General features: G+C 37.7%; 1 protein-coding gene across 2 annotated transcripts in view; it reads right to left on the bottom strand.

Moving 5' to 3' along the window:
- The window catches only part of LOC135750358 (alpha-1,6-mannosylglycoprotein 6-beta-N-acetylglucosaminyltransferase B), a 310954-nt gene that overhangs the window by 16434 nt on the left and 268211 nt on the right, over window positions 1-26309 (bottom strand). For both annotated transcript variants that reach the window (XR_012336391.1, XM_065269168.2), the window contains exons 12-15: window positions 21413-21568; window positions 21193-21339; window positions 14308-14424; window positions 3956-4030 (exon numbers count right to left, since the gene is read on the bottom strand). Coding sequence is in view for 1 of the 2 variants with exons in the window: in XM_065269168.2 (XP_065125240.1) it covers window positions 3956-4030; window positions 14308-14424; window positions 21193-21339; window positions 21413-21568 (495 nt within the window). In the remaining variant the exon portion in view is untranslated. The remainder of the gene's footprint in view (window positions 1-3955; window positions 4031-14307; window positions 14425-21192; window positions 21340-21412; window positions 21569-26309) is intronic.

Genomic DNA, 26309 nt, shown 5'->3' with positions numbered 1-26309 from the left:
GTCACCCACGTAAATTCAACTGATGAAATTATGAATTATTATTCATTAGAAGTTTCTATATTTCTCTAGCGAGCAGTTTATTATTACTGTTTTTACAGTGAATCTGAAATATATCTAAGAAGTGAACATTTGTCACCCGGGGCTCTATTTTAACGATCTGAAACGCAAGTGCGAAGCGCAACGCGCAAGTGAGTTTGTGGGCGGATCTTGGGCGCTGTTGCTATTTTCCCGGCGTGAGAAATAACTCTTGCGCCGGGCGCAAATCAATAAGGGGTTGGTCTGAAGTAGGTTCATTATTCATAGGTGTGGTTTGGGCGTAACGTCAAATAAACCAATCAGAACGCTAGCCAACATTCCCTTTAAACGCAAGGGCGCAAGTTCCATGGCGGGTTGCTATTATTATGACGGATTTACCAGGCGCACGCCAGGAGCGGTTCACAGCCGAGGAGACCGACGTCCTTGTACGGGGGAATCCCACGCTTGCCAGCATAAATCGGGCAAGCCGTGTATCGGGAGGTGGATCTGCCTCAGGACTTGACGCCAGCAGAGGACATCGCTGCGTCCACCCTCACCGCTGAAAGGGTTTGGGGGCTTTGAAATCGGACCCAAGAAACGCAAGCAAGGTCCAACCCCAAAGTACTCTTACAAATCAAGTTCATATACATTAAGGTTTTTTATGAAAACATTTTAACTATTATTTACATAAAATAAACGTAATACAGCCACACAACAAAGTTATGAAAATATTTTAATCGTTATTTGCATGAGAATAAATAAAAACTATCACCACAATGCTCACCACTATGATTCCCCTTATCTCGTGTATTAATATTTTTAAGTGTAACAATTTATGATTTGCAAAAATAACTGTTGCATCTGTGTAGATTAGATAAGCAAAGTGTATGCGCGTTGTGCACGCTATACATTATGGTCAAGCATGCGCCCTTAAAATAGCATAATGAACCACGCGCAACGCGCCACTGACTTTAGACTAGTTTTTTTTGGTTAGTAGCGCAATTGTTTTTTGAAACTGCAAAATAGCATAAGAGATGGTTTGCGCCGCAACACGCCTCCTTTTTGCGCTGAACCGCCCAGGGAGCGCAAGTTCATTCCCTAGTTTGCTGACGTGCATCTGTGGAGGGAAAAACCCCGCTGTGCGCCGGCGCAAAATACGAATGATACATGCGTCACTGACAAAGTCAATTGCGCTGGGTGCAAGATAGGGCCCCCGGTGTGACTGGAGGAAGACAAGGAGACTACTGTAGTAGTACAAATAAACAAGAATAAATGTAATAATAAACAACAAACAGGATGACAGGCAATAATCACACCAAACACTGACGATAACCGACACAATGGGGAGAACAGGCAGAGTATATACAGTATGGGGAAGAGTTGATAAGGTTGATGGCTGGCAGGTTAATTATTAACACAGTACATGTGAGGGAGGGATGAAGATGATGGGAAATGTAGTCTGGAGGGAACGGAATTAGGAAACCAGGCAGGAGAACAGACAAGGATTGTGCCAACATTATTAGAACAATCTTAATAAGAGAACAGTCCTAGAAATGACTAGAAACATAAAAATTACTTAGAAAGCACATGCAGGTGCAGGATCAAAGTTAGTGGATTAACAGAAAGAACTACACCCCTAAGGAGCTCCCATACCTTATGCATTATATTTGTATAGTCAGATTTAAAGTGGATGGCTAGTGGCCAAATAAACCATGAAAAAATAAATGATGTGTGTGTGTGCGTGCATGCCTGCATGTGTATGCGTATTACGATGTTGGGACAAAAATATCAACAGACATAATACCAGTAACTTCTTAGAAAAACAATGATTATTGCAAAATGATAGAATCATATAACAGGTTTCTGCGAGGGTCAGATTAGGGGTATAGGTAGGTTTATGCTGTGTTCACACCAACCACATTTCAGGCATCAAAATCACGTCTATCACGCCTAGTTTGCCGTTTTAACAGTTTGAATGCATTCACGCGTGTAGAGCGAAGTAGACGCGTGGAAAAAGCAAGCATTTAAAGCACGTCATAGGCAAAATCCGCTTCTTGTGGGAGGGGCACTTGCTATGCAGTTGTCTGTTTGCAAGATGGCTGATGTTGATTGTGCATTTATCGAGAGAGTTCCCAGTTTGTATTTAGTCACCTTACTATAGGGGGAAAATAAATGGCGCGGATCGATAAACGTCACGTGACTCAAAAGTGAAATGTGTATTACAACTTACCAGGTTGCCCAATGTCCTCACTGACACTCTTCCAAGCAAGGTCCTTTTTATTCCTGTCTCTATAGAAATAAGAACTTGTGTCGTATAGCTCCGGGTGACTGCTCACAGACAACATCAAGCCTTCACGATGAATGAGTGACTCCGGGCGGGGCTGCCACCACAGCAGCAAGCAGGCTCCTGGTTGGTTAACGCTGCGCGAAGTTCAAATTTTTCAACTCGGGCCGCAAATTCGCGTGAACCACAAAATGCACAAAAAGCACAATTCACGCATACCACGCACAACACTCAATTCACACCTTTCACGTGAACTAGACGCACGAATGAGATGGCAACGCGTCTTCGGCGCCACGTCAAACGCCGCATCCGTGCCGCGGGACCTCCAGTCTTCACATTGACTTAACATTGAAATCACTCGCGCTTCACGCCTCTACCGCGGTTGGTGTAAAGGCAGCATTAGGGTAAAGGTTTCATGGTTCTGTTGTGTTGAATGGGGAAGAATGACATGCGATCTGTTATTATGGGGATTTTGAGAATATAAATATAAAGAAAGTAAATGAATGAATAAATAAATAAATAGAAAAGAAAGAATGAAAAAATTTCAATAAACATAAATAAACATAAAAAACATGCAACGTGCACTTTACAGTTCATATAAACGGAGGTCAAGATTAATATTTTGAGTCACAGACAATGGGAAATGAGAAATTGCCATACAAAATACATGTCAGACCGACAATATTGCACCTGGCCTAGATTAACAAGACTGCAAAGTGGTTAAAGCAACCAATCAATGTTGACAAATGTTAAATTAATGGTATACAAACTCTGAGCAGGCTTTGCATAATGAATACATAATGCAATTATTTTTATTATTTTGTACCTATTTATTTTGTCAACATGAATTGTATTGCAGTTTCATTACTTTACTGTTTTATTGTCACCGTTTTGATGCACAATGTTTAATTGTTTATAAATCTTAAAGATCTTTGCAAGCCGTTCCCTTGATGTAGAGGCAAACAGCCTTGTAAGACATTCTTAAACGTGTAAACAGTGACTCAAAACCTTTTGTAAGGATGACAAAATGTTTTCTGCACTATTGCTAGTTGGAATTTCACTGAACAAGAGATCTGTAATTGCTGTTACAACAGAGCTCTTTGACCGAAGGAGAAACTGAGTATTTAATAAACAAACAAATCTAAGTTGGCAATACAATTAATACTGCTGAAATAATTCAAATGTCACTGAATATAAATCTGTTTGTTTGGCTCTGGAATAATGCACCTCCCAGTGAAACTAGCAGTCACATCAGCTAAATTACATCAACTAAACATTCATTTTATTATCAAATAACTGTTGTTTAAGAAAAGGTTAAGGGGAAAACTGGTACAAAGTGTTTTTTATGTTTTACTTAAAAGAAAGCTTTTTGTTATATGTAAGGATGTGCAAACCAAGCAATACTTGATAATTGGTTGCATCATATCAAATGCAATTTTAAGATTTGTATTGGGAAATGATATTTTACTACATACACAAAAGTGTGTGCTTCCCCTCATGCACATTATTTAGTGCACAGTATAAACATGTGATGTGGGATGTAGTCCTAAACAAATTGCATATACACCCCACACACATCAGCATTTCTTTTAATGTATACATCTGTGTTTATATTCTGACTTTTAGTGGAATAATGCATGCACGGGTTATACTCACCTGATGCTGAATGTAAGCATTCACTCTCTCCAGCATTCCTTCACAAGTGTACTCAAAGGGTATTAAGGGCTCCACCTGTACAAACAGACACATAACAAAAGGCACAGTGACATCAGGACAAGGTTTCATAAAAACTTTCAAAATGACATTGTTCATCTACAAAAGGGTGAATCCCTTACAGAAAATAACCATGGTTTTGACAAACCATAGTTCAACCATGGTTAGTGTAGTAAAACCTAGTTCCCTTTCAGTCGGTCACTACGATGTCACGTTGTGACCGACAAATTGGGAACGCACCTCACGGGACCAATCTACTTCGAGAAACTTCAAACACGCCAATGAATTTGGCATGCAGATATTTGCATCTGGCGGCACCGCCCCGTCACTCGGGTATTTAACGAGAGGCAGGTGCAGAAATCAAATCAGCTTTTTACGCTTCGAAAGCTGGCAGCTATCTGCTCACGAGAAGCTCTTTACTCTCAGGATATATCTCTGAGGAACTGAATTGGTCGTGGGGAACCCCATTCTCCTCCCAGAACCGGCCGTTTCAGCACCTCACCCCTCACCTCCCTTGATGGTGGGGCTGCAAAGGGGTATGTCAGTATCCCGACTGTGGAGCACTCGGTGTCCCACCGGTGTGCCTCACTGGAAGGACCGGCCCACCCTTCCTTCACAGGCTTGTAGGCATTCCTCGTCTTTGATGGAGTGTGCTTACAGGGCTTGTGGGGAGGCAGCTTCTGCCGTGCATGCCATGGCTTTGCTCCAGGTTCATCAGGCTCTGAAGGACCTGCACAAGGGAGGTCACGACCAGGCGGTGCTTAAAGAACACTTTGGTGGTCCAGGAGCGCCACCTCTGGCTGTGTCTGGCGGACATGAGGGATGCCGATAAAACCCGGCTCCTGAATGCTCCGGTTTCCCAGGCCGGCCTGTTCGGTGAGGCAGTCGAGAATTTTGCACAGCAGTTCTTGGCAACCCAGAAGCAGACTGAGGCTCTCGCTAAGATCATGCTGCATCGGAAGAAACCAACGCCTGCCCCGTCGACGTCGGCACTTCAGCCTGCTCCTCGCCAGCAGCCCGCCCCGCCCCGCCCGCTAAGCCTGGTGGAAAGAGAAAGTCCAAGCGGCCCTGAGACGGGCGACCTGGAGGTGGAGAGGATCGCTCTTCGGGAGATGGTGAAAGCACCACTCCCCCCGCCAGAGGAGGACCGGTCGGGGAATCTTTTGTTTCGTTTTGTTTCTGTTCCGCCGACTTTTTAGTCAGCACCCACAAAACCACAAAAAGAGCGAATTCCTCTCCCTCCTCCAGGTCTCCAGATGCATGTAGGAGTTTCAGATGGGGTCAAAACCCTACGATCTCCTATTCCTCTTTCGCCAGCGGATGTGTCGAGCGTCCTGGGACATCTACAAAAGAGCCCCTGCTTAACCATCCATCAGCACTGAAACAATTTTAGAGACTTCTGGGGCATATGGCAGCAGGGGACCCAATTATAGCACTTAAACATGGAAAAAGTCAGATTTTCATTATATGCCCCCTTTATATTATTAATTCTATTCTTTATAGATGCACATTAATGAGACACTTTATTATGTATATCTGTTCAGATGTTTATCACATACAGTACAGTATCTAATCAGCTAATCACATGGCAGCAACCCTTTGAATTTATTTATGTTTTCCTGTAAGCAGGGAGATGTGATTACATTTAACTCTTTCCCCGCCATTGACGAGATTTCTCGTCAATTAAGAGAAAACGCTTCCCCGCCAATGACGAGATATTCCGTCTTTCCGCAATACCGCTATTATCCACCAGGTGGCGCCCTTCCGCAACTTTTTAAAACCGGAAGTATTTCCCTATGCCAAGCTGCTGCATGTCCGTGTCTGTTTTAAAGATCGCTCTGAATGGATGTCTATGAAAAGTCCGTCATAAAAATTGAGTTATTTCTGCTTTTTGCTCAAAATATGGTGTTTTTGCAAAAACCTACCCATATTCAAAAGCTGATTGCAAAAGAACCACTAAAGGTAGGATGAAACGGTTTTTTTTGTTTGAAAGCAGAGGGTCTGCTCTTTCATTTGGTATATTGTATGTTTATATATTTAAAGAAGAACATTTTCTGGAAGGCATTAAACTTTGGTGAAAATCATGAAAAACGCTGGCGCTGGCTGGCAACTTTTTTAAAAAACGCTGGCGGTGAAAGAGTTAATGAATTGAATACAGTAATTACCAAATAGTACTTAGTACTTTTCAACTTTTCAACTATACCTTGTTTATAAAGTATTTTACCAGCTAATAACTGAGATTAAACGATTAAAGCAAATCTGGGATCTGACCAATTATCCAATTTAGAAACACTCTGATTAACAAGTATAACAAGTATAAACCTTCTCCTCATAAAGCATTACTTGTGATCACATCACTGAAAGCACAAAATAGGTGTGAGGAGGCGTTCGTTATTGATTGAGGCTGAAAACAGCCAAGAAGCTTTTTTAGGCCAAAAATAAAAAGGCTTTAAGAATCAGTACGCCCCCAACCAAAAAAACTCAGGATTAGAATAGCTGGATTCTTCCAGGCTCATGCTGGAGGGATTTCTCTGATGTGTTATGATGAACACCATTCAAATGCCCGTTTGTCCTAAACCTGTCTCTTTCCTGTCACTGCTGTCTGTCTTTTCATACTGTGGCTTAGCTCTGTTTGTTTAGCTTTTGAGAGTGATAAAATGCAAGAAACTTCAACAGCACAAATTGTATTACAGGTAAAAAATGTCAATCTGGATATTTCAATTGCCCTTCTCGAGTTTAGTTTGATAACCGTCAGTGTTACCACACTCTCTGAAAAAAGTTACAAAGGTTGTAACTTGGGCGGTAACTTTTGTACCTAAAAGGTACATATTAGTACACATCGGTACCTAAGAGGTACATACTGGTACCTCAAAGGTACATATATGTACCAAAATCAACATGATCTCACAAAGTTACGTTGGATACTCACAGAATTTCTTTGCTAATTTTTCTGTGGCATTCTCACAGATCTCCGCATTTTCCCGTGACTCTGCCATGGACTATCTTTTCCGTGGCATTCTCACGGATTGGTTACTCAACTGCTTTTTCCTATTTTCAAACCATTGTCGCTTCGGTTTAGGGTTAGATTTGGTGTTTGCGTTAGTATGTCACTTTAAGTATTGGTTTATACTATTTTTTCTGATGTAGTCTTTTATAATTTCGAAACGTTAAACAATTGTCGCCTGGCATAGGGGTTAGAGTTGGGTTTGGATGTCATTTTATTTAAATCTAACCCTAAACCGAAGCGACAATGGTAAGAAAATAGGAAAAAACAGTTGAGTAACAAATCCGTGAGAATGCCACGGAAAAATGAGCAAAAAAATTCCGTGACTATGCCATGGAAATTAGTGAGATCAGATTGCCCAAAATTATTAATCAAACTATGTTCTTGTCGTTTATAACCACATCCACCCTCAAATCCATAAAGGTTCAAATGCATGTTACATTATTTAATTCAATTTGTTAGATCATCCCTTTTGTAGTCACCTGTAACATCCAAGTGCCCAGGGAATTAAACTCATCTGGCCACATTTTAGCACTTTATATAAGTGTAAAAAGGTTAAATATATTTACTTGCAAGGTGTGCACAGTGGCAGTACCCCTCTTTTGCCCTGCTATGGGAACATCAAATGTTAGGGCACATGAAGAGATAATGATGGTCATAAAGGGCTTTCATACATCGGGCCAAAATTCCTCCAATCACTGGAGCAAAAGAAAATACCCTGAGGCTGGACAGCTGTTTCCCTGCCATCAACACCCAAATTGTGTGTAACCATGAGGGTAATAATGAATACTGGGAACAAATGGCCTGGTAGTAAGGATGACAATTTAGTGTGGGGAAATTTCTTGCCTGGCAGCTACAATGACAGATGATGTAACATCTCCCATTATTACTCTGGGAGATGACAGCAAGGTGACAGTGGTTATCCATTTCACCAAATACGACCTATAGATGCATTTACTAAATTAGCACCCCTACCGGCAACAGGCGAAACTAAATATATTAGGGTATAAAATAATATTTTGGGATATTATTTTATTTTATTACACATTACACTATTCAAGAATTTGGGCAAATAACTTACCCATTTATTTATTATATGATATAAACACAGCATACAAAACAGTCACAACTTTTTAAAATACTTTAAATATACCAAGTGTACCGATGTCAAACAATCGATTTATTTGAAGAAAAGATGCAAAAGTGATGACAATCCGTTGTTAATATCAGATCCGGACATACACTGATTCAAAAACTGCCGCAATGCTATAGTCATCTATGATTGTAAAAAAGGCATTGGTTTTCGTGTGTCTCGTGACCAATTGCATCATTACGTCAGCTAAGAATGTGAAGCGCTATTGGCTCTTGTGACCGACTACATCATGCTGGTTTATGTTTGAATGAGATCTGACTGTTCGTTTTGCTCACAGAGTTCTTCATATAAAGTAATCGTATTGCTTCAGTTCGCAAGGTTTGCAACGCGAATGGTTTGTAATACTTTTATACTGTTTTATGCAATAAATACCTGCCTGTACTTTTACTTGCGTGTTGTGTTTTATATGGTTGAGAAGTAGTTGGGTTTAGGGTAAGGGTGAGGGTGGGGTGGGGTTAGATGCTCCAAAATATCTTTAAAACCATAAATGTTTATGAAACCGTTTCTACATTTACAAATTCATAAAATTAAATGTCTAATCTGATGTATAAACCAAAAAACTTAAAACGTAAGGTTATTATTAGCTACTGCCGCTACACTCTTATAAAGGATGTCTTAATCTTTGTGCGTTAAGCTTTTAACACATTATGTATATATTTAACACACTATGTGTAATTTTGTGATGATTTTGTGTTGAAATATAACACAAGTTGTGTTAAAAGTTACACAAAATGTGTTGTTTCAATTATAACACAGAGATAGGTGAATTCTGGGACAACGCATTTAGTGTGTTGTCCCAGAATCAACACTACTGTGTTGTTTTTAACACATTCATTCTAAGAGTGTAGAGGACACTAATGCCTTAATACATCACTTTTCGTCGTAATAAGGTGCTTGGACAAACGGCTTATGAGGTCGTTATTTTTTTGGAGGACAGTCTCAATTATAAGGTTAATCTGTGCTTCCAGTTTAATTTATATTCAGTGGTCAGTAATCTTGCTCTAAATGCCTTTTAAGTCTGCTTTTTAAGCTGCCAAATAACACATAGGGCTCTATCTTACACCCGGCGCAATGCAGCGCAATGTGCGACGCAAGTGTCTTTTGCTAGTTTCCACCCTGCGCAATTATCATTTTCACGTTTAGGGCCATATTGTTTAAATAGCAAATGCATTTGCGCCCCCTTTTGCTGGTCTGAAAACGAGGTGTGTTCAGGCGCATTGTTTGCGCGTTGCTATTTTGAGACAACTAAAATAGACTGCGCCATTGACCAACAAAATCCTGGTCTAAAGTCAATGGCGCAATAGTGTTTTTTGTTATTTAAAGAGCGCATTAGTAATATGCGCCTATAAACGGGACGAATACGCGGGTTTGCTTACCACAAACATGAACGCTTTTAAATATGACAGATTAAAGGATTGAATGTAAAAGATTATTATTGAGTCTCTTGGACATAAATGAGGACCGATTATGAGATGTTAGAAGGCGCAAAGAGCTGCTTCACCTGCAGCCTGGTAAGTAAATAAATGCTTTGCTTTAAACAAATGCATCTGTTTTTAAATGTTTTTTTTTTTAAATGCTACATCACGGATTTATTGTATATGATGACTCTGTACCTGTGGATATGGTGAGATGAGAAACATTTTTAAGTAATGCTTAAAAAAACTCAGGACGCTGTCCAAATGCTGAAACGGCTTTCCGCACGTTTGTAAATTCTTCATCTCCTGTTTGTTACAAATAAAGTATTTTTAAAGTACAAACCTTTTCTTACATACTTGTAAATTATTTTTTGATGATATTGGATAACCATACATTTAAAACAATTAAAAGCCTGCTTTTTTACTTCCATGACTAAAAGAAAAAGGGTTTTAAAGTTTTTAATAAAAAAAATAACAATTTCAATACAAGTGAAAAACAACAAAATTATTTAACATTAATCTTAAACTGCGGATCTTCTTCCTCCGCTTAGTTTTTCAGTTTACAAAAGTCCGTCATCTAAATAGGAATTAAACAGCGCCAGCGCAACTAGCTTTTAAAGGGGAAGAGAGCTGAGACTCTCATTGGTTTATTGCACGTTACGCCCAAAACACACCCATTACTCATTAGGAAATATGTACAACCCTTTTCGACCCTGCGCTCGGCGCACAAACCATTTTTCCCGTCGTTAAATTAGCAAAAGTGGACACGCCCATTTAGACGTTGCGCTGTGCGCTTTAGACAATGCGCTTAGATCGTTAAAATAGGGCCCATAGTTTGTTTGATCTTGCAAGGTCAAAGTTTCAATCTACAATTTCATGGACTTCAAAACTGTGAATTTATAGCAAGGCTACATTCAAATGTCAATTTGTTTCCTCTGCCACATTAATCAATGTGCAATCCTTTGTACGATGGTTTTGATGGCACATCAATGTTTTAAAAATCACACGCGAACCCTGTCATGATATATGCTTGTGTGCGCGTTCCTACGTTAGATTGATAAATAAGGCCCAATGTGTGGTTTAGGATTTACTTCCATGTTCATTTTTAGAAGCAGTAAAATAATCTGTCAAATCAATTTTAATTTATTTAGCAAATTCACACATAATGGAAGCAGTTTCTTTGCCTAAATCCTAAACCCTTCTGGCTCATCCATTAGCTAATTCAGTTTTGTAACTTTCTGTATTTAAATGATTATTCTGCATTGGCACACAATACAAAGTTTTCTCTTGATCTGACATATATTTCCCAGATATTGGGGTTTAATGGCCACATGGTTCTCCCTAAATGTCCTGTTGATCGTCTAAAAGAGAAATGTTTTATGCTTGGGCTATTTTCCAGACTGCTTGCTTTCTGCCAGACACACCTGACTGAAACCACAGTAGTCAGACTCTCTATTAGATTGATTGTGCCTGATGGCTCAGTCGATGATATTTCACTGCTCTGCCCTATTACTGCTATTACTGCACTTCACTATGATTAGCACTGTCAACTGCATGTATTTAAATAGCATGGATTTACAAGAACACATATACTAGGACACAATTTGGTGCTGTGGCTAAAGTATGAGTTCCTGGTATATTGCTTTGAGCCCCTTACCTGTTAACAAATAAAATTTAGCAAATGGAGTAAGGGCCCTCTCATCCTTTGTGGCAAAAGCTATGGCACGAAAAGGAAAACATACCATTGTGTTTTTATTATCAAGACTGTAATGGCGCTTTTACAATCCCTTTTCATTATTTTGCATGTTTTAGTATCTGTCTTGTGGACATTGACAGCTCTTCTGAGATGTGCTGCTATAAAACAACAGAACCAAAAGTATGAGTTTACACATTTTTATACAGTACACATATACAGTAATATATATTTTTATATTTATATATTTTTATACTTAAACCTGATTTATACTTCTGCTTCAGACCTACGCCGTACTTTCTACACCGTAAGAAACACACCAGTTTCCATTTATACTTTTCCATCATTGTATGCTGTGACATGCAGATTTTAAATTCTATTATCTGTCATTAGTAAACTTTACTCACTATCACTTCTTAATAGTTTTTATTAGTAACATTTAATTTGCTAATATTTACATATCTGCAAACTAGTCGCTTTTCGGCGAAATTCAACGTTTTGAATCAAAATATGTAATTTATGTGAATCGTGTAGATCCGAAGATGGAGGGGGGCGGTCAGTCAGTCAGAAATTGTAAGATCATAGACATCACTTCAAGCTGACGCCCCGCATCTCAGTCATCATCACGTCTAATAAACAGTGATTTTGTAAAATATCACTCCTCAATTTAGTTTTTAGCTGAACGTCACTTTATATCACTGATTGTTTGACTGGATCAGAGTCCTAGCAGACCAATCACAACGATTATAGTCAACATGAAATTGACACGTTGTTATATTTTTGGGAAACTGTGCATCAGGGTACAGCGTAGGATACATGACTATGCGTAGGCTATTCTATACACTTGACGCAGTATAAATTGGGCTTTAGCAATCCACTAAGATTTGCTCTGTAGATGGTCAAAAACAGCTCCACTAAACAGGTTTAGCTTCTACTGCATGCTTCTAATTTACAGCTTCAAGGAGCCAAAATGTGTCTGTGCTTATCCCTGTCAATCATTGCAATCACAGGATTAACTCTATTCAAACAGCACAGTAATTTAGACAATTCACTCTCAAAACTTAGCAGTGCGTACATGGGCTTGTCAGCATTACCATAGCAATGAGGAGCTTTTAAGACCTGTTAGAGGAAACTAAACTGTTTACAGAAGAATTCAGCATGGAACCCCAGTGTGTAATTGGTGCATTCAACTTTATATCTAAAACAATGCCAAAAATCAATTACACAACAAAGATGTTCCCCTTTAAAACTAGAGTAAAACTAGAAATACTTAAAAGATGGCCATCCTTTTGTAGTTTTCTAATAAACACTTTGTGCTGTAAAACTAAGTATCAACGTGATCTCATGAGAATATGTGTGTATTTTTACATAAAGTGTGGTTGCAACACACATACATTTAATTATGTTTTTATTCACACTGAAATGTATAATATCGACTTGTTGACGGATTAATCCGTCAACAAGGGGGGGCGTGCCCCCCCCAAAAAGGTTGTTGTGCTCCTTCACAGTTTTTTATTAATTTAATATATATCAAGAATAATTAAAAAAATAAATAAAACATTGAATGTTTCATGACTTTTAATGTAATCAAATGATGAAAATATAGTTGATATATATATATATATATATATATATATATATATATATATATATATATATATATATATTTAAATAGACCAGTTTCTCTGATTGGTTGTATTGTGGCGTCTAATGCATCTTTAGCATATTAATGTGACTTGATACTATCAACGTGTTTTTTCGCGGCATTTTATGGATCGTGTTAAATATGGATATTAGAACATTTAGAATGAACCAGCACCATACTCCAGTGAGGAACGCGGCTGCAGTACATAATCATTTTAACTACTTTTGGTACTGCTTTTGAAATTTTGCAATAAATAAATTATTGTTCTTACACATGTTTGTTTGTTATGCTTCATTTCTAACAGTAGATGATTTTAATAAACAGTTTTGTGTAGTTGGGCGGTTTAAAATATCTTTTCAATGCTATTACTATCGTTACAATTTTTTTACCTAAACAGTCAGTTTCAATGCATAATATTAAAAAAAGAATATAAAGCAATTATATTTTTATTTTATTTGTTGGTATATAAAAGATTTGGGTTTAGAGTAAGTTTGGGGTAGGGTGAAAACATTATTGATAAAAGGGTAAAGGGAAATTATACAGCAATCTTTACGGTATGAAATATTTGTAAATGTTTTACGTTTTGTAGCTGTAAAAACGTAATAATGCTTCGATTAAATGTAGCAAATACATCTATATTGTATGCTTCAGCATCTATTTAAACATACAAAAATGTGATGTGTTTTTAAAAGTTACGTATTATAATTATTAATAATATCTACATTTTGTAGCAGTTTAAAAGGAGACCAGTACCAGCACAATGTGCGGCCAAAGGGGGCGTGATCCCCCAGAAAGAATTTGTGCCCCCCCCTCCCAGTTTTCTTATCAGACAAAATAAATTGGAGAGCTAAATTCAGTCATATACTTTGATCTAACAATTTCGTTGTTAACATGTATGACTGAATTCATCCAATGACTGCAACTAGCTAATCTCGCAAGTTGCTTAGGTGCCTAGGTGGCCTTTCCTTGATGTTTCAGCCTGCGAGCTATTAAACATTAATTTCTCAAGTGCAGCTCACACAAGCTATTAATGTCACTGTCACTATCGTCTTCAAAGTGAACTGAAAAAATAAATCAGACATTAATAAAGCTAGACAATGGGCTAACAATTCCAGGAGGGTAGAAAGACGAGGATAGAGTCACTCCCGTTTGCTATTTGGGGAGTCCAGTCAGAACAGGGAACAATCCAAAGATAAGAGCAGGTGAGGAGTCAGATGGGAAGCAACTATTTTATTTGGATCAAAGCTCAACTGGATCATTTCTTTTAATGATTAAAGTATTTACATGAAGGCTTTACATACACTGAGTACTAATGTGATTATGAAACCGCATGTTAACACCGTTAATAACCAACTATTGTTTGGGGCTACTAATAATATATTTACCTTGATTTGGAGGATTTCTTGAACAGCAGCTTCAAACTCCTCAGAGTTGTTAAAGTCTGCAGTTATGACGTGAGGTTTGCCAATGTAATGTTCAACATAAGGATGCTGTGAAGACACCTGATAGAGAGAAGAAAGAGAAAAGTAATTTTATAATCTTTATTTTTAACAGGTCTAAAGGGGGGAACCATTGTATTAAATATCTGAAAAGTACAATTACTGTATATCAACAGTAGTGTTGTGTCAAAACTGAACTAGCATTCAAATTGAGGTAGTAAACAGGAGGTACAAACATAATTTGAATGTGAAGATCTGACGATTTCAAATACATTGAGGTTTATACATCAACTCATGTATTTAAGATCAAGTTTAGAAACAATACTGAATAATCTAAACTCAAATCTGTTCAACAGTTTGGTGGCTAGAATGTAAATAAGATGCACTCCTCATGCAAATGAGAACATGGCAAAATTACAGTCTCTGTGATAATGAAGGTCACAAACTCTATTACACGAGATGCTTCACTGACAATGTTTCACTGCTATTATCAATCAATTATAATCAATGCTCATGAGGTGATGAATCCAAATAGTCCATTTGGTAAGTGATAATTAATCTATTTGGGCTGTTTGGCAATTCATTTTTTTTTTCAATTTGTCATACTAAATTACAGTTTTTCTCGATTGCTATTGAGCTAAAACCAGGCTTTTGAACTAAAATTTCAAAACCATAACGCCATTTTTCAAGAAGCACAATCATTTTGCTGAACTATAAACACTACTCCCCTGCTTTAACACAGGAGTCAAATTTGGATAAATGTTACTTCAAAACTCTACACACAAATCCCAACATTTCTAAGTGCTTACACCATGTGGTCATATGGAAAGCACTAGCATTCAATACTTTTCACTCAAGTCAGCACAGCTTAGGCTCAATTAGCAAACAATTACCAAGCTGGAAACACTAAAGCCCTTTTCACACAGAGATTCCGTAAAATACACGGGACAGTTATCCTGGATTTTTCCGGAATAGTTAGAGTTTTTGTTCATTCACACTGCCAAGATTACACGGCATCTGATGGTCCCGGAAAGACACGTGACCTGTTGAAAGTCCCGCCCTCTCTTCTACGCAGCGTCTGAAGTTTGCATATTTTTTATTATTTCTCTCTCCAGAAACAACTTGCGTGCATTTTTGTTTATAATAAGACTACAAAGGAGCGCGTGAACGCACAGTTCTATTCTGGTGAATGATCTCAGCTTCAGAGTGGATATTTGACGAGCTCCCTGATTTCTGCTTTGGTACAGTTTTCAGACATTTCTCATCGTGATTGTTTATATGCATTTAAAACCCGCATTTTGAGGAGCTGAACGATATATCTTGGTGGGATGACGCGTGGGTATTTTCGTTTATTATAGCTCAAATGAGCACGTGACGCGATATTCTTTTATGCTGCTGAATGATCTCTGTTTCAACGCAGTAAATGACAAGCTAACTTACCTGATATCTGCTTCAGTCCAGTTTGCTGACATTTCTCGTAGTGAATGTTGTAAATCCCTCATTTTAAAGAGTTGAACCAACTTCATGTTGCCATGACACTACGGCACGTGCGTCATTGTTTATTAATTTCCTGATAACTGCTTCAATCTAGTTTGCACCATTTCTCGTGGTGAATGTTTATATGCATGTTATCTCTCATTGTAAGGAGCTGAACCATAACTTGTGTTGTGATGATGACGCGCGCGTCCTCTCTTTGACACGCCATTACGGCATTCTTGCCTTTCATACAGATAGACATATCAGTATATGAATGCCAGGGGTGAATCATGCAGGAGGATTTTACCTTCGGTGTATGGCTAGGACCAATATAGTCTGTGATGTGTATGAGATTCTCTGGCCTGACCCAGAACAAAGACGGGATGTTGAGGCAGATTTTTTTTTTTACAGTTGTGCTGTGTAGCACATGTGCTAATGCAAACATAGATTGTGTCTTTTGTGGTCATGTGAAAAGGTTTTTGAGCAGGAGAACCACAAGCAATTTACCAGTTTTGAATTGTTTTGAATTTATTGCCACAGTGTGTAGTGTATGTGTTTTTGAAAGCTTGTGTGTGTTGTCTGAGAGAAAATGTTGGTTTTTCAGTAAGAGTGAATTGTTTTGAGTGTAGAGATTCATTTTGACCTGAAAACATGATGTTTGGAGAATTGTGTGAGGCGTTATGATATTGTGTTTACTGTTTTGAGAATATGAGGCCCAAAATTCAAGAAAGGTGTTTAAGCAACCGAGAAAAACTGTAAATTTGGAAAAAATATTTGTCGAGAAACCCCCTAAATTACCCAAACAAAGATATTTGATAGAAATAACATGATTTGTGTAGATAAAAGCACTGAGCTGCTTTATGACACTGAAATGATGCAACAACAAGCAAAAGCTGTCTTTTCCATGAAAATCATTGTGTTTGTCCTAACCAGGTGTGATGGCGATATACAACTAGAAACAGTGAAATCTATTGAAGAAGCAGTTTTAATATCTGCTGTATCATGGCTGACAGCTCTGTCCACAAAGAGATTTCATTTGATAAAACTTCTGCACCTCATAAATATTAATAGTCACAGCAAAAGCAACAATGGATGTAACTTATGAAATCACACTAAAGCAATAAGCCCCGTGAAGCAATGGTTTACAGTCAATTTTGGAACTGTTAAGGGGTGTTGTTAGCAAAGTCCTTAAACCCCCTCTGGTTCTTAAAATTACTGTAAAACTTCTTCACGGGGCTTATTGCTTTTATAAAACAGTAATCTGTATTTCTGGCTGGCAAGGGTTCTTAACTTAAAGACAGCAAATCAAATATAGGCAAGGCAAGGCAAGTTTATTTGTATAGCACATTTCATACACAAAGGTCATTCAAAGTGCTTTACATAGAAATGAGAAAACAAAAATCAAAGATACATGAATTTAAAATATCAATTAAAAGAAAATAAATGTGATTTTAATAAAAACTGTTTAAATGTGTGAAAAAGAATAAACCAGGAAAAGTATAAAACAGTTAAAAATAAGAATAAAAACAAGAGAAATAGAAAATAATTAAAATAGTGCATATATAATATAGTGCAATCAGTTCGGACGCAGCATAGTGCTCATTCAGTAAATGCATAGCTAAACAGATGTGTTTTGAGTCTGGATTTGAATGTGACTACTGTTGGAGCACATCTGATCTCTTCTGGAAGCTGGTTCCAGCTGCGACTGGCATAATAGCTAAAAGCTGACCCTCCTTGCTTTGAGTGAACCCTTGGTATTTCTAGCTGATGTGATCCTAATGATCTGAGTGATCTGTTGGGTTTATATTCAATGAGCATATCAGTAATGTATTGAGGTCCTAGTCCACTGAGTGATTTATATACCATTAATAATACTTTAAAATCAATCCTAAATGTAACTGGTAGCCAGTGTAGAGACCTGAGGACTGGTGTGATATGTTCATATTTTCTGGTTCTGCTCAGAATCCTGGCAGCAGCGTTCTGAATGAGCTGCAGCTGTCTAATGGTCTTTTTGGGAAGGCCAGTGAGGAGGCCATTACAATAATCCACCCTGCTGGTGATGAAAGCATGCACAAGTTTCTCTAAGTCTTGTCTGGAAACAAAGCATCTAATTCTTGCGATATTTTTGAGATGATAGTATGCTGATTTAGTTATTGCTTTGACATGACTACTGAAACTAAGGTCAGACTCCAGAATCACACCAAGATTCCTGATTTGATTTTTAGTTGTTTGACCCCTAGCGTCAAGGTATGCATTCACCTTGAGCACTTCATCTTTGTTTCCAAACGCAATGACTTCAGTTTTCTCTTTGTTTAACTGAAGAAAGTTTTGGCACATCCAACTGTTAACTTCATCAATGCATTTGCACAGGGAGTCAATGGGGCTGTAGTCATTAGGGGATAGAGCTAAGTAGATCTGAGTGTCATCTGCATAACTGTGATAGGAAATTTGGTTCTCTCTCATTATTTGGTTTAGTGGGAGCATATACAGGTTGAACAGGAGTGGCGCTAGAATTGAGCCTTGCGGGACTCCGCATTTCATGGATGTCCACTCAGATTTATGGCCACCTATACTTACATAATAACCTCTCCCTTCTAAGTATGACTTGATCCATTTTAGGACCACCCCAGAAAGCCCGACCCAGTTTTCGAGCCTGCCAAGAAGTATGTTATGATCGACAGTGTCAAAAGCAGCACTTAGGTCGAGTAGCACCATCACTGATAGTTTGCCTGTGTCTGTATTGAGGCGAATATCATTTATTATCTTTATGAGCGCTGTCTCTGTACTGTGGTGTGGTCGGAAACCAGATTGAAAAATGTCAAAGTAACCATTAGAAATTAAGAATTTGTTCAGCTGATTGAAAACAACTTTTTCAATGATCTTGCCTATGAAAGGAAGATTTGAGATTGGTCTGTAGTTGCTCAATACAGTGTTATCCAGGTTGCTCTTTTTCAGGAGGGGCTTAACAACTGCAGTTTTAAGGGACTTTGGAAAAGTCCCGGAGATAAGTGATGAATTTACCACTTTTAGGAGATCTGCTTCTAAACAGTTAAAGACACTTTTGAAAAAAGATGTTGGGAGTGTGTCAAGGGCGCAGGTTGATGTTTTAAGATGCTGTACTGTTTCTTCCAAAATTAATGATATTGTTCAAAAATAATATTCTTCCACCGAACAATGTAGTTCTTCAGAAACAGCAATAAAGACACAATGGGAAGTTTGCTTAAAGCCGACATCACTTGACACGTGGGTTTGACGCACGGCTGAACTGACACACTGTTTATCTGAGTGCTCCGAGCACATCATTCCCGAGCAATACTGTGAGGACATGCCAGAAAGAAGCAGAGGAAAGTGAAGCAAACCCACGGACAACACACACAGTAACACTGATGTAATGTGGTCAGAATTGTGGTTAGTTGGGTTTCTAAACAGTCAGTATCAAGGATCAGAACCGTTTAAAAAAATGTCGGATGAATTGTTTTTGCAACTGATACGGTGGGTTTAGGGGCAGGGTTAGGGGAAGGTATCATTATTGTTTTCAAATAATCGTATTAAGATTTTTGTACAATTTACTTTGTATGAATTCATATAATTAAGCCACCCTATAAATATGTACGAATTCCCATAAGATCAGGTTGATATTTGATAACAAATACATCACTGTGCGTTAGTCATTCATTATGTACTTTTAATTAAGGTACATTTTTTAATTCATTTAATGTGATTTTTGAAAGCTTCTTCAAATTATCTGTCACTGGAATTGTATTACGTCTGGTTAGGACATGGTTTAAGTCAGTATTTTATGCTTATAAGAACATATATACAGATTAACGGGCACAAATACATTCCTGGTATTTTCTGGCATTGAATTACCATGTTAAATTGTAAGTGCTAATTTTTGTAGATATTTTTGCTCTGGCTATGTTCATCCTTGACACCATAAAAAAATGTCACATGATATAAATGCATACACTGGCAGATTTTTTTTTTCTTAATTAAAAATGGTCCCACGCTGTCACTGGGGAGTTACATGATGCTAACATTTAGTAGAGAACTGTATACATTTCAGGTATTAATATGCACTTTTTGGTAACAATATTTACATCTAAGGTATTAAAGGTCATATTATCTTGCTAAGAAGCAGATTATTGGTAACACTTTATTTCGATAATCCACTTTAGACATTTTATTAACTATAAGTAACTTTGCAACTACTTATCAACTACCAATCTTTAGAGAATTAGTAAACTGTCTGCTTAATATTTACTAACACTTTATTGTGATGATATCTCAACAGACATTCAACTGTCTATAAATTTTTTTGCAGGTGCATGTCAACTGATTCCACTAACCCAAACCTCTTCCCTAACCCCAACCCTTACAGTCTACTAATACACTAATGACAGTTAGTTGACATGTAGTTGCAAATTATTGAAAGTTAGTTGACATTTAGTTGCAAAGTTATTTATAGTTAGTAGAATGTCTAAAGTGGACTATCAAAATAAAGTGTAACCAGATTATTTTGTGTAGTGGATGTAATGCAAAGTTTTAACCCCCTGTAAAGTAAAAAAAAAAACAAATACCGTATTTTCCACATACCATATGGTATTGTTGCTCCTTTAAGTCCTGCCTTTCTGAAACACGACAGTTGTTACAAAGCTCATCGTTCTGAGAAAGTGTGTGAACTCCAATTGGCCAGCTATCCAGCACGTTGCGAATAAAATACTTCAAGCATGTAAATATAAATTTGACCTCCTTACCATTTGGATGTTCCGAGGCATTTAAGAAAGGCATGAATGAGGCTTGACTTTAAAAATAAAATATCTCTTTGGGTTTGAAACGTTAATATTGCAACTTTATAGATCTTCAATCTGTAGATGCACAGACATCTTTTAACACTCTAAAGACAAAGGAAAACATGAAATTGGATCACATGACTCCTTTAAGGTCTTAAGGTGCAAAGGTGTACATTTAAAAAGGATATACATCCTCAGTGACAGGTTTGGACAATTTTATTTATTTGTTTGACCATTATTTTCCTGATAGCGATGGATTGGTTTTAAATTAAGTAAATTCCTTTTCCTGTTATTTTGGGTTTTACCACAATCTATTTTAAACTAATGAACTGAAAAACAGCCAAATCTTAAAGCTAATTGATCTGACAAATGCCAACAAAGACAAACACAACATTCCAAATTGGCTGTTGGATTTAGAATTTTTCTTTAGAGTTTATTGCTTTTATTGCTTTTTGAATACATTGGCATTTGTCAAAGCAGTGTAAATGAGCCTTTATTCAGAAGTTTACCCAACCTTTGTAAACAGAGGAACTGAATGAAAATACTGCAGTTCTGCACTTACTTCTCTGGAGGTGGGCTTTCCCCTGAAGAACTCGTGGTTGAGGGAGCTGCGAGGAGGATTGAACTTCGGCTGCAGGAATACACAGCCATTGGCTATTGCCTCTAAAGGGGCGGGGCCTTCATAGGGGAAGCCAAATCCCATGAAGAGCTGTAAGAAAATAAAAATAGATGCTACAACATCCAAACCACAGGGGCTTCATCAGAGTTCATGGCAACAGTACCTTAGCTTTTCTCAAAAGCTGCTGTAACTCCTGCTGGGGCAACAGGCCATGGTTCCTGACGAATGCAGGCACCTCTGGGGGGCGCTGTGCCTCATAATAAACTGTACCATGGATGTCCATGTACCGATGTAGGATGGACAGTAACTTTTCCTTACCCTGCATAATCACAGAAATTAAGTGGGAGATAAATGTGGTCCATGAATGTGAAGAACAACATGTAGTCATGGAAAAGTCTACTTACAAGCTGTGAAACATATTGATGAGTTTAAGCAATTAAATGAAAATTAACGTATTAGGTTTGTATAATTAATTGGTTTTATTTAAATTGTAATATGTCTTTAACAGATTACACAAGTTCACACATTCAAAGGTTAGACCATAAAAATATGTCCTTGAGGTAACAATTGTATCTTAGACCTTGTGCACACATTTTACCATTTTTAATCTGGGAAGAATCATGGGAAATGTTGTTTGGTCATATAAGCGCCATTTTAATACATAAAATTCATACAAACTAATACATTGTGGTTGTATTCATGTGCACTCTAAACACATTGTCTGATTTCAGATCAGCACCATGGAGAGCACAGAAATCATATTGAACAATGGAAATGCAAAGTGATAGGTCCCACCTTTCAGTTAAAAGCCAAATGGCTGATTTTTAAAAGGTTTTCATCTTATTAAATTACATTAAAACAAGCATGTGTAACAAAAATAATTTAATGCTTTGATCCAAAACCACATTTATTTATTGAAATGTTGGGTGAGATTTTATCCGTTTTACTTTTCTTGCAACTCAGAATGTGTTTCTGGGTCACGGTGACTCGAAATGATGAAGCATTGAAACATTAGCCAATATATTTTAGTTTCCCCCATCCCAGTAGATAGGTGCTGTGCTTGCATGTCTGTTGCCAGAAAGTGGATTGACTTGCAGGAAGGGCTTTGGCACAAACAGAAGCACATGACTGGAGTGAGGAGTTGTGATATCGACCAACAACTGTTAACAGTTCCACCTTGTCATCGGAAGATGCAACATAACCTCAAATGCTAATGTGTGTGTGTCTGTGTGGTATCTGGCATGTAAAATAATTTAAGGAAAACTTTCTGTTTCCATTTATTATAGTATCAAGATATAATAAAAAAATGCATTTATTTTTGGCTATAGGCAAGACACTTTTATTTTGAATAGCTTAGCATATTTCTTTTGGCCATCATTTCACACTTGAAAAAACTCATTCATCCTTTTCTCCTGAATCTACATGGACTATCCTTTGGCAAAAACAAATGCATGCAGAACAGCTGCACACGCCACTGACCCAGTTCAATTTTCAATTTTAAAGGCTGTGCACGAGTTCAGAGTGATATTGAGAACAGGTAAAGTATAATAAAATATTTGTCATGAACTAATACTACTTAACTTGCACTTAATAGCTTACAAATTTGTAAAACATTTTAATTTCATGGCTTAAGAAATCCTTGTAAATCTAATATTAATGCAACGTATGTTTTTGCCCCTAACACAGGGCAAAATGTATAACATCTCCTATGGCAAAATCAAGACCATAAACAGATTTATATAATGATTTTATATACAGTTTCAGCAGCAACAACAAAAACAAACTGCTTTTGTGAAATAAGCGCTACTTCAAGTAGACTTCCACATATAATCAATAACAACAGAGACCTTTACAGTAGTTTATTTCTGATAACAAGGGAAATAAATGACAAGTAAATTACCTTCGTTCATATGTTATATCTAATGTGTATCAAACATTACACTGTGTAAAATTAATATACAATGTTAGCTACAGGTCTTTGAATTCTGGTCCTGGCTGCCAAACCTCTCCGCACAGTCGACTTTAGCAAACCAAAATGTTATTTTCAATAAGGTATTTGTTTTAGAGATCAGTTTTAGGGAACACTAAACAGACCGATAAATAAATACAGACCGGAAGTTCACTTTAGGCGCTTAACCGCTACAACGCACTTGCTTCCGAAACGGTCTGTATACTGCATTATCTTTACTTTGGGACTTAATTGATAATATTGATACTCAGTTTTTAGTCAGCTAATTCAAGGAGCACTGTTGATCCTATTCACATGTTAAGGGCTCGTTATAGTTGTGCTTAGGTCCTATGGCGTAGGCGCGACGGCGTAGGTTCCACGTCGGTTTTCATTTATACATTTGCTTCGTTGTCCGCGTCGACGTCCAAACACACACTCAGACCGCTGGTGGGCACTATCCACGCATGTAACCACAGTAGCAGCGCGACCGTCAAAGAAGAAGAAGCTTTGCAAGTTAACCCACAAACGAAGAAGAATCAGCAACTTGTTGTGTATTATTTGAGAAGACCAGCAATAATGGAAGTAAATAAACAGCGACTTTTGTTTCAGTTTGAGTTAAATCACTCCTCAACTTGGCTCATCTTTGTTTTCACCGTCGCAAACGAAAATACCTATGACGCAGTTTATCTTACCTGACAGGAGGGGTTCTGGTGGACCAATTAAAAATTTTGCGAGGTGCACTTCAGGCTATGCAGAGCTACGCACAGGCTATGGATAGTGGAAAGTGTCCATCCACTGTCTGGCCCATGAAACCAGGCATAGTTTTTATCACATCTTCATTGTATCCTAATGTAATGTTAAACTCTTTTATATATTTTTTCTTCTTTTAAATGACTTTCTCTTGTAAGATGGAAAGACATGTCTGGTTTAATATGACACCTGTTATTTATCATATTAAAAGACTAAAGGGCCATTTTCGCGGATCGGCTTTAGATTAGCCGTGTTTGCACTATCGGGCTTCAAGCGGGCGTGCCAGTGCCTGCCGAGGCCTGTGGCGTTTGGATTGTCACTTCCGGGGCATGATCGTGCTTCACTGGTGCTTCGTTGGGGCTTAAGGCCCGGCTTTTCTGGCCCGCCGAATTCCTTGGGCCAGAGCGGGCTTCTCGGGGCTAGGGGAGTGGTAAAGGTCAAAGGCGGAGTTTATCTGAGTCTCTGGCAAGATGCGCAAAACTTTAAAACTTTAAAAATAATCGGGATCACCAGTAATTTACTGTTTAACGGAAGATGCCTGCTATGTTTGTACTTCGGACTGAAGAAATGATCTGCATATGTAAAAAACAAAAGAAGCGTTACGACGCCGAACTCGCCATGCTAAGGACCCGGCGCACAGCGCTACCGGTTCGGGAGAAGTTTATAAAGTTTGGGGCACAGAACAAAGTGTTTAAAGTGCAACAGTGCTGAGAAATTAAGGATGTGTGCTGAATCATCATTTTATCGTCCATGTTTTAAAGAAGCGATCACTCGAGTCACGATGGTATCTACGTTACAGTCGGTGAGTTAACATGCTATATAATGTTTGCATACAAAACACTTAAAATACAATACAATTAACGATTGCATAAGTGTCTTACATGGGTGTTTATTGTGTTTTTTGTGTTATATTGTCATCTCTGTTGAATTTTTTAGTCAGCCCTTATAAAGTAACCATGGTTTTATTATATTAGTCATAGCCATGCTTTCTGGTATTTTGGAGATTAATTTGACTCTTATGTAGCAAACTTTATATGTAGGTATACTGTATGTGTATTTACTATGAAGGTATATTTGGTGCAAAACAACTGCACACCTGTGACAGTGGAATTTGTATTTGTAGAGATTATCCACACATGTGTATCAGTAAACTTGAAGTCACAGAGGACGAGATGCAAACTTGTAGATTTTTTTCTTTCCCTCAAATACAACACAACAGTTACACATTCACAAATCCTTCAGTGCAGCAGCACAAATCCCATTTTACAAATCACAGATTAAGAAACTCACAAATTCACACTTTTTGCTACAATTGATGCAGTAAATATGGTGCATAACCTACTTGAACGCCTGCATCAAATAATGTGAAGTCACACACAAATTTTGTACATTTGCAAAATCAGTTTGTGCATCTGTGCGATGAGACTTGCATGTGTGTACAATTTATTTTTCACAAATATTTTTTTTTTTTTTAATATTTTCTAGCCCAAACACAAGTACATAAATACAACTGCTTGAATCTGCTGCTACGAGTTTCAAATACTCTTTTTCATGTGCTCTCTCTTCTGCACCAAATATCTCGAGATAAATGGTGCGAAAGTGACTTGTATACCTGTAGGCTTTGGCGAGCACTGTTCAGCACTGCACACCAGGTGGCGCCCCCGACACTCACTGAAGCAGAGTTTATTAATTACCACCAATGTTTCAGCAAAGTAAATCGCCTTTATCAAGGTATTATTTTCACCAAGTGGAGAACAATATAAATGGGAGTGCTAATTATACACACATGAAGGTAATTACATACAATATTCCAATGATTCATTAGTAAACAAAATATAAGTTCCATAAATTTCAAACCATCAATATAAGTAGATTAAAAAATACAAGCAGCAAATACACACATTTTAACTTTAAATAAGATACCAAATGATGTAAGGCCCATTCATTTTTAATATCATAATACCTATAAAAACAACCCAAATCAAAATCTACTTTTAAACCATGTGTGCCAATGTTCACATTTAATATACCTAAAAGGCCTTCTGTCTAAGTAAAAATTGGTCAAACTCACCTCACCTTCTAGATGGAAATTCCCTCTCAATTCCTATATACAATAATGAAGTAATAGGATGATTAAGTTCAACAAAATGCAGTGCTAATAGCAGGTTCATATTTCTGCATATTATTGCACTCTGATGTTTTGCGATGTGTGTTTTATATTCTCTATATGTTTTTCCTACATATGATTTACCACAGTGACATGTTATCAAATAAATAAGCTTGTATTTGTTTGGGGGTGAATCCCAAAGATATTTCCATATCATTAAGATTCTAAATAAAATCATTTGGTCCCTTATATATT

The sequence above is a fragment of the Paramisgurnus dabryanus genome, chromosome 3 (assembly GCF_030506205.2).
Source record: "Paramisgurnus dabryanus chromosome 3, PD_genome_1.1, whole genome shotgun sequence".
In the NCBI taxonomy this organism is placed as follows: Eukaryota; Metazoa; Chordata; class Actinopteri; order Cypriniformes; family Cobitidae; genus Paramisgurnus; species Paramisgurnus dabryanus.
The sequence above is the reverse complement of the archived record's forward strand: the minus strand, read 5'-3'. Positions and strand labels throughout refer to the sequence as shown.